The 20,657-nt window shown below is 49.6% G+C and overlaps 1 protein-coding gene across 1 annotated transcript in view; it reads right to left on the bottom strand.

The window, feature by feature from the left end:
* The window catches only part of LOC124121285 (nose resistant to fluoxetine protein 6-like), a 45,634-nt gene that overhangs the window by 1,271 nt on the left and 23,706 nt on the right, over window positions 1-20,657 (bottom strand). The window contains exons 13-15 of the mRNA XM_048389226.1: window positions 6,890-7,010; window positions 5,555-5,741; window positions 2,040-2,182 (exon numbers count right to left, since the gene is read on the bottom strand). Of these exons, the coding sequence (XP_048245183.1) occupies window positions 2,040-2,182; window positions 5,555-5,741; window positions 6,890-7,010 (451 nt within the window). The remainder of the gene's footprint in view (window positions 1-2,039; window positions 2,183-5,554; window positions 5,742-6,889; window positions 7,011-20,657) is intronic.

The following is a 20,657-nucleotide window of genomic DNA, read 5'->3' as shown; positions in this document are numbered from 1 at the left end:
TGGTGTATCTAGTGAACCAGGTACCCCCCTGTATATTCTAGCCTAACCAATCCTGGTGTATCTAGCGGACCAGGTACCCCCCTGTATATTCTAGCCTAACCAATCCTGGTGTATCTAGTGAACCAGGTACCCCCCTGTATATTCTAGCCTAACCAATCCTGGTGTATCCAGTGAACCAGGTAACCCCCTGTATATTCTAGCCTAACCAATCCTGGTCTATCTAGTGAACCAGGTACCCCCCTGTATATTCTAGCCTAACCAATCCTGGTGTATCTAGCGGACCAGGTACATCCCTGTATATTCCAGCCCCGCCCAGGCAGGTCTATCTAGTGGACCAGGTACCTCCCTGTATATTCCAGCCCCGCCCAGGCAGGTCGACCTAGTGGACCAGGTACCTCCCTGTATATTCCAGCCCCGCCCAGGCAGGTCGACCTAGTGGACCAGGTACCTCCCTGTATATTCTAGCCTAACCAATCTAGGTCTATCTAGTGGACCACGTACCTCCCTGTATATTGCAGCCTAACCAATCTAGGTCGACCTAGTGGACCAGGTACCTCACTGTATATTCTATTCTAACCAATCCAGGTCTATCTAGTGGACCACGTACCTCCCTGTATATTCCAGCCCCACCCAGGCAGGTCTATCTAGTGGACCAGGTACCTCACTGTATATTCCAGCCCCACCCAGGCAGGTCTATCTAGTGGACCAGATACCTCACTGTATATTCTATCCTAACCAATCTAGGTCTATCTAGTGGACCACATACCTCCCTGTAAATTCCAGCCTAACCAATCTAGGTCTATCTAGTGGACCACGTACCTCCCTGTATATTCCAGCCTAACCAATCTAGGTCTATCTAGTGGATCATGTACCTCCCTGTATATTCTAGCCTAACCAATCTAGGTCTATCTAGTGGACCACGTACCTCCCTGTATATTCCAGCCTAACCAATCCAGGTCTATCTAGTGGACCACGTACCTCCCTGTATATTCCAGCCTAACCAATCCAGGTCTATCTAGTGGACCAGGTACATCCCTGTATATTCCAGCCCCACCCAGGCAGGTCTATCTAGTGGACCAGGTACATCCCTGTATATTCTAGCCTAACCAATCCAGGTCTATCTAGTGGACCACCTACCTCCCTGTATATTCTAGCCTAACCAATCTAGGTCTATCTAGTGGACCACGTACCTCCCTGTATATTCTAGCCTAACCAATCCAGGTCTATCTAGTGGACCACGTACCTCCCTGTATATTCCAGCCTAACCAATCTAGGTCAATCTAGTGGACCACGTACCTCCCTGTATATTCCAGCCTAACCAATCCAGGTCTATCTAGTGGACCAGGTACATCCCTGTATATTCCAGCCCCACCCAGGCAGGTCTATCTAGTGGACCAGGTACCTCACTGTATATTCTATCCTAACCAATCTAGGTCTATCTAGTGGACCACGTACCTCCCTGTATATTCCAGCCTAACCAATCTAGGTCAATCTAGTGGACCACGTACCTCCCTGTATATTCCAGCCTAACCAATCCAGGTCTATCTAGTGGACCAGGTACCTCCCTGTATATTCCAGCCCCACCCAGGCAGGTCTATCTAGTGGACCAGGTACCTCCCTGTATATTCCAGCCCCACCCAGGCAGGTCTATCTAGTGGACCAGGTACCTCCCTGTATATTCCAGCCCCACCCAGGCAGGTCTATCTAGTGGACCAGGTACCTCCCTGTATATTCCAGCCCCACCCAGGCAGGTCTATCTAGTGGACCAGGTACCTCCCTGTATATTCCAGCCCCGCTCAGGCAGGTCTATCTAGTGGACCTGGTACCTCCCTGTATATTCTAGCCTAGCCCAGGCAGGTCGACCTAGTGGACCAGGTACCTCCCTGTATATTCCAGCCCCGCTCAGGCAGGTCTATCTAGTGGACCTGGTACCTCCCTGTATATTCTAGCCTAGCCCAGGCAGGTCGACCTAGTGGACCAGGTACCTCCCTGTATACTTTAGCCTCGCCCAGGCAGGTGGAAGATAGCTGGTCACTCACCATGTTGAGGTCTGTGCTGTAGAACAGCTGGCGTTGAGATGAGTAGTACAGCTCCATGATGATGGGGTGCACCAGGTAGGCGCAGTACGTCAGGCGACTCAGAGGGATGAAGGCCTCCCAAGACAACAGGGTGTTCACGAAGCCTGCAAGGGAGCATTGCATTCAGCAGTCACGTCACATTTATCTGCAGATGGTCTAGTGGTAGTGCGTCCTACCGGAGAGTGGAAGGTCCAGGATTTGATCCCCAGCCACCTTATACCAAATGACGCTAAAAGGTGGTACTGGTTGTTACCCTGTCAGGCGCCCGGGCTAAAATATGGACATGTCGGCTCGGAGTCAGTAATCTGTGTCTGTGTGGGCTATTCACGCCTCGATATTGCTACAACTTATGACATTGTGTTTGTACACATCCTCAAATATCCCATGTATCTTATCTCAATTATTTAAGAAATAAATGACGAGTGGGAGTTGTTTATCATACAATAAAACACTGCAGGCTGACTCATTCATCACCACTCGCCCCTTTCCGTAACCTGCAAGAAGACTCGTCGCCCTATCGATGAATATTATGTGCAAAAATACGACAAACCAATCAGAATGCGTGTATGAATTTAAGTTCTTCGTCAAAGAATCCCTCAGAAATAATTTTTGAGTTTACATATGTCTTGCATCTAAAATATACCCAAGACACAGTTAAATGTGTTCAATCATACTGTATAATTCTGCACGTCCCAATGTGCTGTAAATTGCATCTGAAATATATATAATCTATGGGGAAATAATATGTGGACCATTACGCAACGAGTTGACAATTGTTTTGGGTATGCCCGTTTGCGCTAAGACGGAACCCGGTCGCAAAAATGCCCATGAGAGGGGCATGAGTCGCTATTCGGCTTGTCCCGGAATATCACGAGTTGGTCACGAATGCAGGCTGACTATTGGCAAAAAAGGTACAGATAATCAACTTAAAAATTGTGAAAATATCCGACATTCCCGAGGTCCGACTGTATTCATTTTTTAAATACAGGCAAATATTTTTAAAAGCTTAAACATTTTATTAGGATCCGAAAGAGGCTGTAAATAATGTTGGTTATCTGTACCTTTTCTCCCAATACCGATTATCATATCTCGTCCAATCGTTTTGACCATTGCGTTTATCTGCTTTGCCCAGCTTCATCTAGTAGACACCTATAGGGAACAACTCACTAGACACTTCCCTAAAAAATAACTTCTTCCAATTTACGTTGTCATCAGGTTGCAAGCGCATGTTCGAATCTTCAAAAATGACGTCATAAAAGAACAATGTTTTTTCGTGAAATATAAGATAGCTACGTGATAAATCGCAAAGAAAAATGAAGAACGAAGCGTGGTTTATCTCAGGAGAAAATATTGTTCCATCATGACGGTTAACCCTGTATGTATGAGGTCCACCAACTGGCGCTGACCATTGTGAAGAGAGCGGTAGCGGGCGGTCCGCCATTTTTGTCCATTCATGAATCCTATAGTGATGTGAGGTCGTAATGACATCACCCTAGAAATGATGTCATAGCTGAAGATTGTTGATGTCCTTTGACAATATTGTGGTTTTCTAAGACAGCAGTCGTGATAAGAGCATTTTTTCTGAAGGGCAGTTCAAAAGGATCAAGAAATAATGGGAAACAAGCATATAGTCGACGAAGTCATCTATATCCCCCGCCATTTTAACACGTTATGGTCCCAAACCAGGTAACTGACCCAACATTTCTCTTAGGCAATGTCAAAATAGCTCCAATGGAAATTCTAAAATAAAAATTTATGAAATTCCTAAATAGCAAAAGGCACCAGTTCAGTATGTGCCTAGTAGACATGCAAAGTTTTGTAAGAAAGTATTTAACAGTTTTTGAGTTATGCTCCGGAAACGAACACCACCCTTATAGAACCTAAGTCCAATTTGTTGCCATGGAAACGTAAAAAGTAAAAATTAATAAAATTCCTAAATAGTAAAAGGCACCAGTTCAGCATGAGTCTGATAGACAAGCAAAGTTTTGTAGAGAAATATTTAATGGTTTCTGAGTTATGCTCCGGAAATGATTTCGGGACGCACACACGCACGCACACACGCACACATGGACGGGACCCATTTCTATATCCCCTTGTTGGGGCGGGGGATAATTAAGAAATGATTACACTCGCATGTGAAATACAGCTTAGTTATTGATGTTACTCCGATCTGATGTCTCTCTGCATGAACATCGGTAAAGGCCATAATAATTTCATTGCTAGATTATCATCAACGCCCATCCATCCACTGGTCTATCAGCCTATCAGTGCGTACCTTCCTGTCGTCTGCTTGCAGTCAGCTGTCAAGATGGTGCTCGCTATTTTGAAAATACCAGAGGGTTGGAAACCATTAAAGACTGGTATGACTTCCTTTGTCAGAGTCTGTGACTCTTGTGTCAGATCTTAAACAAGTTTGCTTGTGTGGAACTTGACAAGTTAATCACTTAATTTCAATTGAGGCTAAATTCATTAACACATGAGTACACGTTGGGGCAGGGAAAACGACACAGGTTTGACACAGATAGATCTACATCCGACTGCTACTGTTGAATTTATTATCTTTGTTTTTTCTATCATCCATTGTTCATACCAATGTTTTCAGTCTTCAACTTGACGACTAATAAAAAATAAAGATAAAAAATTTAAAAAAACTCTCTTCCTAGTTTTGAAAAATAGGTTGATGGTAATCTAGCGATTAATTAATATGGCCTAACAGTAATTAATAAAACACATGCACTGGGAGATTTAATGTTGCGTTGTTGTTTTTGCTCTAAGTGTTTAAGAGGTCGCCTTCTGCCTCAGCAGTTTCGGCTGACCTGTCCCTCATTGGGACTCATGTGTGTGAGTTAAGTAGGGTACACATATCTACCGTATTGTGAGTTTTAGTGTTGATGTAATTTCTTTTTTTTTTGTATTGGTAAGATTTCTATTTTTGTATTCATATGTTTTGATTTTTGAATTTTTGATAATTTAATCAAAAGAATATTGTACTTACCGTATATGACCGCGGATAAGCCGACCCCGTAGATAAGCCGAGGTGTTAACTTGACCATTCAAATACGAAAGAAAATGATATGACCCGCAGATAAGCCGAACCAGGAAGTGAAAAAAACACTGCGAAGTCGGACTGCAAGACATGTGCCGGTACTCGCAGATATTCAATAATATAAGATGAAAACTGTTGTAATTATATTGAAAAAGTCATCATTATTTCTAATAAAGATTTAACAAACCAGTCATCCACTTTCATAATGTGGGAAAATGTTTCTCTTGTCTTTTTTTAATCTCATTATGATCGTTTTTTGTTGCCATCAACAACAATGCGCCATTTTGTGAATTGGTGTATATAGAATTATGAACCCGTGAGAAAATGTACCAACAAAAAAAAAACACGTCTTTTTTCGTTTTGAACTCATGATATATCGCGATATGCACTCGGATTAAGGGAAGATCAACACCTAATCCTGTCTTCTCACCCCCATTCCCGGTGGCACAGGCGACGATCACCCAGGCCACGCCCACAGCCCAGGCCGTGCGTCCGACAGTGTTGTACAGAGCGTTGGCCCCATGGCTCATCTTATGACCGTGATTGGCGCCGTCGAGGCCGTACAGCACTGCCAGACATATAGCAGCAGCGGATGCCCACCCTAGCAGACACAGGACCTGAAACATCACAACCAACATCTGGACTATTTCACTCATGGAGACATGAATGTCAGCTACAATTATTTTCAGTAATTCTCATTGAGCAAAACTGTTATTGCGTCATGTGTGCGGGTAGTTGCCGCTCCCGGTGATGGGGTCAGTGAGTATAAGGCTGTCCTCCATTCACTTATAAAACCTCCAGTCACGTTATCCTATTGTTCTCTCCATTTGGGTAAAATCTCATAAACAGGGATGTCATAATATCCAGGAGATATTGTCATCCCCGCAAATTTTGCTATATTATATGTTATAGGTGAGGTGAAATGGGGTTTAACGTCGCGTCCAAGATTATTGCACTTATATAGCGACGTGGAAGTACGTGTGTGTGTTTGTGTGGCTGCTTGTACTAGTCCGGACTGATGCCGATTTATAGTGCTAGCTCACTGAGATACCATGCCGCAGTTTAACATGAATACCCCACTCAGACACAGTAAACTGACTCCGAGCCGACCAGTCCTTGTTTTAGCCCCTTAATGCCGAGCGCCAGACAGGGTAACAACAAGTACCATCTTTTAACGTCTTTTGGTATGACGCGGTCGGAGATCGAACCCTGGACCTTCCGCTCTCCGGGTGGACGCTCTACCACTAGACCACGGACGCGGTATTATATGTTATAATATCGCTGGGATTCTATATAAATTCCTAGGGATTTCATTAATACAACCTCTGTTAATATTGTAACATATGAATGTTTCTCCCCGGAAATTTATTTTACTTTTGAACAGAATGTAATGAAATGTAAAATCAAATGACAAATGTTTTCTTATTCCCACGGATCGAAATTCAACCTTCATATCTGTAGCTTAGTGAGTTTACCACTAGGCTACAGAGGTCTTCAGCAACCCATGCTTGCCGTAAAAAGCGACTATGCTTGTCTTAAGAGGCGACTAACGTGGTCAGTCTCGTTGACTTGGTTGATGCATGTCATCGTATCCCAATTGCATGGATCAGTGCTCATGATGTCACTCACTGGATTGTCTGGTTCAGACTCAGTTATTTACAGACCGCTGTCATATAGCTGGAATATTGCTGAGTGCAGCGTTAAACAACAAACAAACAAACAAACAAACAATGCTTGGTGCTGAGTCACAGATGAAGATTCTCACCCTGTTCATCCTTATCTTGCACTTTGTTGTGTAGAGGATGTAGCCAGCAACGAGGCCGATGATGTAGGGCCCCATCCGACACCAGGGCTTATAGTAGTACTTTGTCGTATAGTTCACAGCCCTGCAAGAATGGATAGTTAACTGTCTTTGTGATCACTACTCAAACCGAATGTACTTTTCAAACAAGCCACACAACAAAACACTGATTTCAATGTACACATTTTTACATGATTACACTATTTGTAGTACTCAGGGATGAGTGAGTGAGTGAGTTGTGTTTAACGCCCCTTTTAACAGTATTCCAGTCAAATCACGGCGTGTCAGCTTAATGTTGGAGGAAAGCCCAAAGTGCAGGTCTCAGACGTTTACCACTTCGGTGAGCACAGGCATGCTGCTGACAAACCTAGAAACATAATCGGGGCGAACAGAGATTCAAACCCGCAACCATAGGCTCCTGGCGTGCCCAAGGGACGCAACTCTGCACAGCTAATTGCGGTGCCTTAGACGACTGGGCCACCCATGCCCCCTATTCAGGGATGAAACAGGTGAGTGAATGTTGTTTTGTGCCACAGTTTGCAATTATTCCAGAGACCTGAGACCAGTGGTTGATAGCATGAGGATTGATTCCTGACATTCGGCCCATAGTCTGAAATACATAGTCTGTAGTGTCAGTAAACATGGAAGACAGGGGACTACACACTGGACACACATACTGCTGGCATCACAACATGGAGACAGGGGACAACATGGAGACAGGGGACTACACACCGGACACACATCCTGCTGGCATCACAACATGGAGACAGGGGACTACACACTGGACACACATCCTGCTGGCATCACAACATGGAGACAGGGGACTACACACTGGACACACATCCTACTGGCTTCATAACATGGAGACAGGGGACTACACACTGGACACACATCCTGCTGGCATCACAACATGGAGACAGGGGACTACACACTGGACACACATCCTGCTGGCATCACAACATGGAGACAGGGGACTACACACTGGACACACATCCTACTGGCATCACAACATGGAGACAGGGGACTACACACTGGACACACATCCTACTGGCATCACAACATGGAGACAGGGGACTTCACACTGGACACACATCCTGCTGGCATCACAACATGGAGACAGGGGACTACACACTGGACACACATCCTACTGGCATCACAACATGGAGACAGGGGACTACACACTGGACACACATCCTGCTGGCATCACAACATGGAGACAGGGGACTACACACTGGACAAACATCCTACTGGCATCACAACATGGAGACAGGGGACTACACACTGGACACACATCCTGCTGGCATCACAACATGGAGACAGGGGACTACACACTGGACACACATCCTGCTGGCATCACAACATGGAGACAGGGGACAACATGGAGACAGGGGACTACACACTGGACACACATCCTGCTGGCATCACAACATGGAGACAGGGGACTACACACTGGACACACATCCTACTGGCATCACAACATGGAGACAGGGGACTACACACTGGACACACATCCTACTGGCATCACAACATGGAGACAGGGGACTACACACTGGACACATCCTACTGGCATCACAACATGGAGACAGGGGACTTCACACTGGACACACATCCTGCTGGCATCACAACATGGAGACAGGGGACTACACACTGGACACACATCCTACTGGCATCACAACATGGAGACAGGGGACTACACACTGGACACACATCCTGCTGGCATCACATCATGGAGACAGGGGACTACACACTGGACACACATCCTGCTGGCATCACAACATGGAGACAGGGGACTACACACTGGACACACATCCTGCTGGCATCACAACATGGAGACAGGGGACTACACACTGGACACACATCCTACTGGCATCACAACATGGAGACAGGGGACTACACACTGGACACACATCCTACTGGCATCACAACATGGAGACAGGGGACTACACACTGGACACACATCCTGCTGGCATCACAACATGGAGACAGGGGACTACACACTGGACACACATCCTGCTGGCATCACAACATGGAGACAGGGGACAACATGGAGACAGGGGACAACACACTGGACACACATCCTGCTGGCATCACAACATGGAGGCAGGGGACTACACACTGGACACACATCCTGCTGGCATCACAACATGGAGACAGGGGACTACACACTGGACACACATCCTGCTGGCATCACAACATGGAGACAGGGGACTACACACTGGACAAACATCCTACTGGCATCACAACATGGAGACAGGGGACTACACACTGGACACACATCCTGCTGGCATCACAACATGGAGACAGGGGACTACACACTGGACACACATCCTGCTGGCATCACAACATGGAGACAGGGGACTACACACTGGACACACATCCTGCTGGCATCACAACATGGAGACAGGGGACAACATGGAGACAGGGGACTACACACTGGACACACATCCTGCTGGCATCACAACATGGAGACAGGGGACTACACACTGGACACACATCCTACTGGCATCACAACATGGAGACAGGGGACTACACACTGGACACACATCCTACTGGCATCACAACATGGAGACAGGGGACTACACACTGGACACATCCTACTGGCATCACAACATGGAGACAGGGGACTTCACACTGGACACACATCCTGCTGGCATCACAACATGGAGACAGGGGACTACACACTGGACACACATCCTACTGGCATCACAACATGGAGACAGGGGACTACACACTGGACACACATCCTGCTGGCATCACATCATGGAGACAGGGGACTACACACTGGACACACATCCTGCTGGCATCACAACATGGAGACAGGGGACTACACACTGGACACACATCCTGCTGGCATCACAACATGGAGACAGGGGACTACACACTGGACACACATCCTACTGGCATCACAACATGGAGACAGGGGACTACACACTGGACACACATCCTACTGGCATCACAACATGGAGACAGGGGACTACACACTGGACACACATCCTGCTGGCATCACAACATGGAGACAGGGGACTACACACTGGACACACATCCTGCTGGCATCACAACATGGAGACAGGGGACAACATGGAGACAGGGGACAACACATTGGACACACATCCTGCTGGCATCACAACATGGAGGCAGGGGACTACACACTGGACACACATCCTGCTGGCATCACAACATGGAGACAGGGGACTACACACTGGACACACATCCTGCTGGCATCACAACATGGAGACAGGGGACTACACACTGGACAAACATCCTACTGGCATCACAACATGGAGACAGGGGACTACACACTGGACACACATCCTGCTGGCATCACAACATGGAGACAGGGGACTACACACTGGACACACATCCTGCTGGCATCACAACATGGAGACAGGGGACTACACACTGGACACACATCCTACTGGCATCACAACATGGAGACAGGGGACTACACACTGGACACACATCCTGCTGGCATCACAACATGGAGACAGGGGACTACACACTGGACACACATCCTACTGGCATCACAACATGGAGACAGGGGACTACACACTGGACACACATCCTACTGGCATCACAACATGGAGACAGGGGACTACACACTGGACACACATCCTGCTGGCATCACAACATGGAGACAGGGGACTACACACTGGACACACATCCTGCTGGCATCACAACATGGAGACAGGGGACTACACACTGGACACACATCCTGCTGGCATCACAACATGGAGACAGGGGACTACAAACTGGACACACATCCTGCTGGCATCACAACATGGAGACAGGGGACTACACACTAGACACACATCCTGCTGGCATCACAACATGGAGACAGGGGACTACACACTGGACACACATCCTACTGGCATCACAACATGGAGACAGGGGACTACACACTGGACACACATCCTACTGGCATCACAACATGGAGACAGGGGACTACACACTAGACACACATCCTGCTGGCATCACAACATGGAGACAGGGGACTACACACTGGACACACATCCTGCTGGCATCACAACATGGAGACAGGGGACTACACACTGGACACACATCCTGCTGGCATCACAACATGGAGACAGGGGACTACACACTGGACACACATCCTGCTGGCATCACAACATGGAGACAGGGGACTACACACTGGACACACATCCTGCTGGCATCACAACATGGAGACAGGGGACTACACACTGGACACACATCCTGCTGGCATCACAACATGGAGACAGGGGACAACATGGAGACAGGGGACTACACACTGGACACACATCCTGCTGGCATCACAACATGGAGACAGGGGACTACACACTGGACACACATCCTACTGGCATCACAACATGGAGACAGGGGACTACACACTGGACACACATCCTACTGGCATCACAACATGGAGACAGGGGACTACACACTGGACACATCCTACTGGCATCACAACATGGAGACAGGGGACTTCACACTGGACACACATCCTGCTGGCATCACAACATGGAGACAGGGGACTACACACTGGACACACATCCTACTGGCATCACAACATGGAGACAGGGGACTACACACTGGACACACATCCTGCTGGCATCACATCATGGAGACAGGGGACTACACACTGGACACACATCCTGCTGGCATCACAACATGGAGACAGGGGACTACACACTGGACACACATCCTGCTGGCATCACAACATGGAGACAGGGGACTACACACTGGACACACATCCTACTGGCATCACAACATGGAGACAGGGGACTACACACTGGACACACATCCTACTGGCATCACAACATGGAGACAGGGGACTACACACTGGACACACATCCTGCTGGCATCACAACATGGAGACAGGGGACTACACACTGGACACACATCCTGCTGGCATCACAACATGGAGACAGGGGACAACATGGAGACAGGGGACAACACACTGGACACACATCCTGCTGGCATCACAACATGGAGGCAGGGGACTACACACTGGACACACATCCTGCTGGCATCACAACATGGAGACAGGGGACTACACACTGGACACACATCCTGCTGGCATCACAACATGGAGACAGGGGACTACACACTGGACAAACATCCTACTGGCATCACAACATGGAGACAGGGGACTACACACTGGACACACATCCTGCTGGCATCACAACATGGAGACAGGGGACTACACACTGGACACACATCCTGCTGGCATCACAACATGGAGACAGGGGACTACACACTGGACACACATCCTGCTGGCATCACAACATGGAGACAGGGGACAACATGGAGACAGGGGACTACACACTGGACACACATCCTGCTGGCATCACAACATGGAGACAGGGGACTACACACTGGACACACATCCTACTGGCATCACAACATGGAGACAGGGGACTACACACTGGACACACATCCTACTGGCATCACAACATGGAGACAGGGGACTACACACTGGACACATCCTACTGGCATCACAACATGGAGACAGGGGACTTCACACTGGACACACATCCTGCTGGCATCACAACATGGAGACAGGGGACTACACACTGGACACACATCCTACTGGCATCACAACATGGAGACAGGGGACTACACACTGGACACACATCCTGCTGGCATCACATCATGGAGACAGGGGACTACACACTGGACACACATCCTGCTGGCATCACAACATGGAGACAGGGGACTACACACTGGACACACATCCTGCTGGCATCACAACATGGAGACAGGGGACTACACACTGGACACACATCCTACTGGCATCACAACATGGAGACAGGGGACTACACACTGGACACACATCCTACTGGCATCACAACATGGAGACAGGGGACTACACACTGGACACACATCCTGCTGGCATCACAACATGGAGACAGGGGACTACACACTGGACACACATCCTGCTGGCATCACAACATGGAGACAGGGGACAACATGGAGGCAGGGGACTACACACTGGACACACATCCTGCTGGCATCACAACATGGAGACAGAAGACTACACACTGGACACACATCCTGCTGGCATCACAACATGGAGACAGGGGACTACACACTGGACAAACATCCTACTGGCATCACAACATGGAGACAGGGGACTACACACTGGACACACATCCTGCTGGCATCACAACATGGAGACAGGGGACTACACACTGGACACACATCCTGCTGGCATCACAACATGGAGACAGGGGACTACACACTGGACACACATCCTACTGGCATCACAACATGGAGACAGGGGACTACACACTGGACACACATCCTGCTGGCATCACAACATGGAGACAGGGGACTACACACTGGACACACATCCTACTGGCATCACAACATGGAGACAGGGGACTACACACTGGACACACATCCTACTGGCATCACAACATGGAGACAGGGGACTACACACTGGACACACATCCTGCTGGCATCACAACATGGAGACAGGGGACTACACACTGGACACACATCCTGCTGGCATCACAACATGGAGACAGGGGACTACACACTGGACACACATCCTGCTGGCATCACAACATGGAGACAGGGGACTACAAACTGGACACACATCCTGCTGGCATCACAACATGGAGACAGGGGACTACACACTAGACACACATCCTGCTGGCATCACAACATGGAGACAGGGGACTACACACTGGACACACATCCTACTGGCATCACAACATGGAGACAGGGGACTACACACTGGACACACATCCTACTGGCATCACAACATGGAGACAGGGGACTACACACTAGACACACATCCTGCTGGCATCACAACATGGAGACAGGGGACTACACACTGGACACACATCCTGCTGGCATCACAACATGGAGACAGGGGACTACACACTGGACACACATCCTGCTGGCATCACAACATGGAGACAGGGGACTACACACTGGACACACATCCTGCTGGCATCACAACATGGAGACAGGGGACTACACACTGGACACACATCCTACTGGCATCACAACATGGAGACAGGGGACTACACACTGGACACACATCCTGCTGGCATCACAACATGGAGACAGGGGACTACACACTGGACACACATCCTACTGGCATCACAACATGGAGACAGGGGACTACACACTGGACACACATCCTGCTGGCATCACAACATGGAGACAGGGGACTACACACTGGACACACATCCTGCTGGCATCACAACATGGAGACAGGGGACTACACACTGGACACACATCCTGCTGGCATCACAACATGGAGACAGGGGACAACACACTGGACACATCCTACTGGCATCACAACATGGAGACAGGGGACTACACACTGGACACACATCCTGCTGGCATCACAACATGGAGACAGGGGACAACACACTGGACACACATCCTGCTGGCATCACAACATGGAGACAGGGGACTACACACTGGACACACATCCTGCTGGCATCACATCATGGAGACAGGGGACTACACACTGGACACACATTCTACTGGCATCACAACATGGAGACAGGGGACTACACACTGGACACACATCCTGCTGGCATCACATCATTGAGACAGGGGACTACACACTGGACACACATCCTACTGGCATCACAACATGGAGACAGGGGACTACACACTGGACACACATCCTGCTGGCATCACAACATGGAGACAGGGGACTACACACTGGACACACATCCTGCTGGCATCACATCATGGAGACAGGGGACTACACACTGGACACACATCCTACTGGCATCACAACATGGAGACAGGGGACTACACACTGGACACATCCTACTGGCATCACAACATGAAGACAGGGGACTACACACTGGACACACATCCTGCTGGCATCACAACATGGATACAGGGGACTACACACTGGACACACATCCTGCTGGCATCACAACATGGAGACAGGGGACAACATGGAGACAGGGGACTACACACTGGACACACATCCTGCTGGCATCACAACATGGAGACAGGGGACTACACACTGGACACATCCTACTGGCATCACAACATGGAGACAGGGGACTACACACTGGACACATATCCTGCTGGCATCACAACATGGAGACAGGGGACAGCATGGAGACAGGGGACTACACACTGGACACACATCCTGCTGGCATCACAACATGAAGACAAGGGACTACACACTGGACACACATCCTGCTGGCTTCACAACATGAAGACAGGGGACAACATGAAGACAGGGGACTACACACTAGACACATCCTACTGGCATCACAAACATGGAGGCAGCGGACTACACACTGGACACACATCCTACTGGCATCACAACATGGAGACAGGGGACTACACACTAGACACATCCTACTGGCATCACAAACATGGAGACAGGGGACTACACACTGGACACACATTCTACTGGCATCACAACATGGAGACAGGGGACTACACACTAGACACATCCTACTGGCATCACAACATGGAGACAGGGGACTACACACTGGACACACATCCTACTGGCATCACAAACATGGAGACAGGGGACTACAAACTGGACACATCCTACTGGCATCACAACATGGAGACAGGGGACTACACACTAGACACATCCTACTGGCATCACAACATGGAGACAGGGGACTACACACTGGGGACACATCCTGCTGGCATCACAACATGGAGACAGGGGACTACACACTGGACACACATCCTGCTGGAATCACAACATGGAGACAGGGGACTACACACTGGACACACATCCTACTGGCATCACAAACATGGAGACAGGGGACTACACACTGGACACACATCCTGCTGGCATCACAACATGGAGACAGGGGACAACACACTGGACACATCCTACTGGCATCACAACATGGAGACAGGGGACTACACACTGGACACACATCCTGCTGGCATCACAACATGGAGACAGGGGACTACACACTGGACACACATCCTGCTGGCATCACATCATGGCGACAGGGGACTACACACTGGACACACATCCTGCTGGCTTCACAACATGAAGACAGGGGACAACATGAAGACAGGGGACTACACACTAGACACATCCTACTGGCATCACAAACATGGAGACAGGGGACTACACACTGGACACACATCCTACTGGCATCACAACATGGAGACAGGGGACTACACACTGGACACACATCCTGCTGGCATCACAACATGGAGACAGGGGACTACACACTGGACACACATCCTGCTGGCTTCACAACATGAAGACAGGGGACAACATGAAGACAGGGGACTACACACTAGACACATCCTACTGGCATCACAAACATGGAGACAGGGGACTACACACTGGACACACATCCTGCTGGCACCACAACATGGAGACAGGGGACTACACACTGGACACACATCCTGCTGGCATCACAACATGGAGACAGGGGACTACACACTGGACACACATCCTACTGGCATCACAACATGGAGACAGGGGACTACACACTGGACACACATCCTGCTGGCATCACAACATGGAGACAGGGGACTACACACTGGACACACATCCTGCTGGCATCACAACATGGAGACAGGGGACTACACACTGGACACACATCCTACTGGCATCACAACATGGAGACAGGGGACTACACACTGGACACATCCTACTGGCATCACAACATGGAGACAGGGGACTACACACTGGACACACATCCTGCTGGCATCACAACATGGAAACAGGGGACTACACACTGGACACACATCCTACTGGCATCACAACATGGAGACAGGGGACTACACACTGGACACACATCCTGCTGGCATCACAATATGGAGACAGGGGACTACACACTGGACACACATCCTGCTGGCATCACAACATGGAGACAGGGGACTACACACTAGACACACATCCTGCTGGCATCACAACATGGAGACAGGGGACAACACACTGGACACATCCTACTGGCATCACAACATGGAGACAGGGGACTACACACTGGACACACATCCTGCTGGCATCACAACATGGAGACAGGGGACAACACACTGGACACACATCCTGCTGGCATCACAACATGGAGACAGGGGACTACACACTGGACACACATCCTGCTGGCATCACATCATGGAGACAGGGGACTACACACTGGACACACATTCTACTGGCATCACAACATGGAGACAGGGGACTACACACTGGACACACATCCTGCTGGCATCACATCATTGAGACAGGGGACTACACACTGGACACACATCCTACTGGCATCACAACATGGAGACAGGGGACTACACACTGGACACACATCCTGCTGGCATCACAACATGGATACAGGGGACTACACACTGGACACACATCCTGCTGGCATCACAACATGGAGACAGGGGACAACATGGAGACAGGGGACTACACACTGGACACACATCCTGCTGGCATCACAACATGGAGACAGGGGACTACACACTGGACACATCCTACTGGCATCACAACATGAAGACAGGGGACTACACACTGGACACACATCCTGCTGGCATCACAACATGGATACAGGGGACTACACACTGGACACACATCCTGCTGGCATCACAACATGGAGACAGGGGACAACATGGAGACAGGGGACTACACACTGGACACACATCCTGCTGGCATCACAACATGGAGACAGGGGACTACACACTGGACACATCCTACTGGCATCACAACATGGAGACAGGGGACTACACACTGGACACATATCCTGCTGGCATCACAACATGGAGACAGGGGACAGCATGGAGACAGGGGACTACACACTGGACACACATCCTGCTGGCATCACAACATGGAGACAGGGGACTACACACTGGACACACATCCTGCTGGCTTCACAACATGAAGACAGGGGACAACATGAAGACAGGGGACTACACACTAGACACATCCTACTGGCATCACAAACATGGAGGCAGCGGACTACACACTGGACACACATCCTACTGGCATCACAACATGGAGACAGGGGACTACACACTAGACACATCCTACTGGCATCACAAACATGGAGACAGGGGACTACACACTGGACACACATTCTACTGGCATCACAACATGGAGACAGGGGACTACACACTAGACACATCCTACTGGCATCACAACATGGAGACAGGGGACTACACACTGGACACACATCCTACTGGCATCACAAACATGGAGACAGGGGACTACAAACTAGACACATCCTACTGGCATCACAACATGGAGACAGGGGACTACACACTAGACACATCCTACTGGCATCACAACATGGAGACAGGGGACTACACACTGGGGACACATCCTGCTGGCATCACAACATGGAGACAGGGGACTACACACTGGACACACATCCTGCAGGAATCACAACATGGAGACAGGGGACTACACACTGGACACACATCCTGCTGGCATCACAACATGGAGACAGGGGACAACACACTGGACACATCCTACTGGCATCACAACATGGAGACAGGGGACTACACACTGGACACACATCCTGCTGGCATCACATCATGGAGACAGGGGACTACACACTGGACACACATCCTGCTGGCATCACATCATGGCGACAGGGGACTACACACTGGACACACATCCTGCTGGCTTCACAACATGAAGACAGGGGACAACATGAAGACAGGGGACTACACACTAGACACATCCTACTGGCATCACAAACATGGAGACAGGGGACTACACACTGGACACACATCCTACTGGCATCACAACATGGAGACAGGGGACTACACACTGGACACACATCCTGCTGGCATCACAACATGGAGACAGGGGACTACACACTGGACACACATCCTGCTGGCTTCACAACATGAAGACAGGGGACAACATGAAGACAGGGGACTACACACTGGACACACATCCTACTGGCATCACAAACATGGAGACAGGGGACTACACACTGGACACACATCCTGCTGGCACCACAACATGGAGACAGGGGACTACACACTGGACACACATCCTGCTGGCATCACAACATGGAGACAGGGGACTACACACTGGACACACAACCTGCTGGCATCACAACATGGAGACAGGGGACTTCACACTGGACACACATCCTGCTGGCATCACAACATGGAGACAGGGGACTACACACTGGACACAAATCCTACTGGCATCACAACATGGAGACAGGGGACTACACACTGGACACACATCCTACTGGCATCACAAACATGGAGACAGGGGACTACAAACTAGACACATCCTACTGGCATCACAACATGGAGACAGGGGACTACACACTAGACACATCCTACTGGCATCACAACATGGAGACAGGGGACTACACACTGGGGACACATCCTGCTGGCATCACAACATGGAGACAGGGGACTACACACTGGACACACATCCTGCAGGAATCACAACATGGAGACAGGGGACTACACACTGGACACACATCCTGCTGGCATCACAACATGGAGACAGGGGACAACACACTGGACACATCCTACTGGCATCACAACATGGAGACAGGGGACTACACACTGGACACACATCCTGCTGGCATCACATCATGGAGACAGGGGACTACACACTGGACACACATCCTGCTGGCATCACATCATGGCGACAGGGGACTACACACTGGACACACATCCTGCTGGCTTCACAACATGAAGACAGGGGACAACATGAAGACAGGGGACTACACACTAGACACATCCTACTGGCATCACAAACATGGAGACAGGGGACTACACACTGGACACACATCCTACTGGCATCACAACATGGAGACAGGGGACTACACACTGGACACACATCCTGCTGGCATCACAACATGGAGACAGGGGACTACACACTGGACACACATCCTGCTGGCTTCACAACATGAAGACAGGGGACAACATGAAGACAGGGGACTACACACTGGACACACATCCTACTGGCATCACAAACATGGAGACAGGGGACTACACACTGGACACACATCCTGCTGGCACCACAACATGGAGACAGGGGACTACACACTGGACACACATCCTGCTGGCATCACAACATGGAGACAGGGGACTACACACTGGACACACAACCTGCTGGCATCACAACATGGAGACAGGGGACTTCACACTGGACACACATCCTGCTGGCATCACAACATGGAGACAGGGGACTACACACTGGACACAAATCCTACTGGCATCACAACATGGAGACAGGGGACTACACACTGGACACACATCCTCCTGGTATCACATCATGGAGACAGGGGACTACACACTGGACACACATCCTACTGGCATCACAACATGGAGACAGGGGACTACACACTGGACACATCCTACTGGCATCACAACATGGAGACAGGGGACTACACACTGGACACACATCCTGCTGGCTTCACAACATGAAGACAGGGGACAACATGAAGACAGGGGACTACACACTAGACACATCCTACTGGCATCACAAACATGGAGACAGGGGACTACACACTGGACACACATCCTGCTGGCATCACAACATGGAGACAGGGGACTACACACTGGACACACATCCTGCTGGCATCACAACATGAAGACAGGGGACTACACACTAGACACATCCTGCTGGCATCACGACATGGAGACAGGGGACTACACACTGGACACACATCCTGCTGGCATCACAACATGGAGACAGGGGACTACACACTGGACACACATCCTGCTGGCATCACAACATGGAGACAGGGGACTACACACTGGACACATCCTGCTGGCATCACAACATGGAGACAGAAGACTACACACTGGACAC

This window comes from Haliotis rufescens, unplaced genomic scaffold (genome assembly GCF_023055435.1).
Source record: "Haliotis rufescens isolate VD_foot unplaced genomic scaffold, xgHalRufe1.0.p SCAF_8, whole genome shotgun sequence".
Taxonomy (NCBI): Eukaryota; Metazoa; Mollusca; class Gastropoda; order Lepetellida; family Haliotidae; genus Haliotis; species Haliotis rufescens.
Note: the sequence above shows the minus strand (reverse complement) of the source record. Positions and strands in the feature narration are given on the sequence as shown.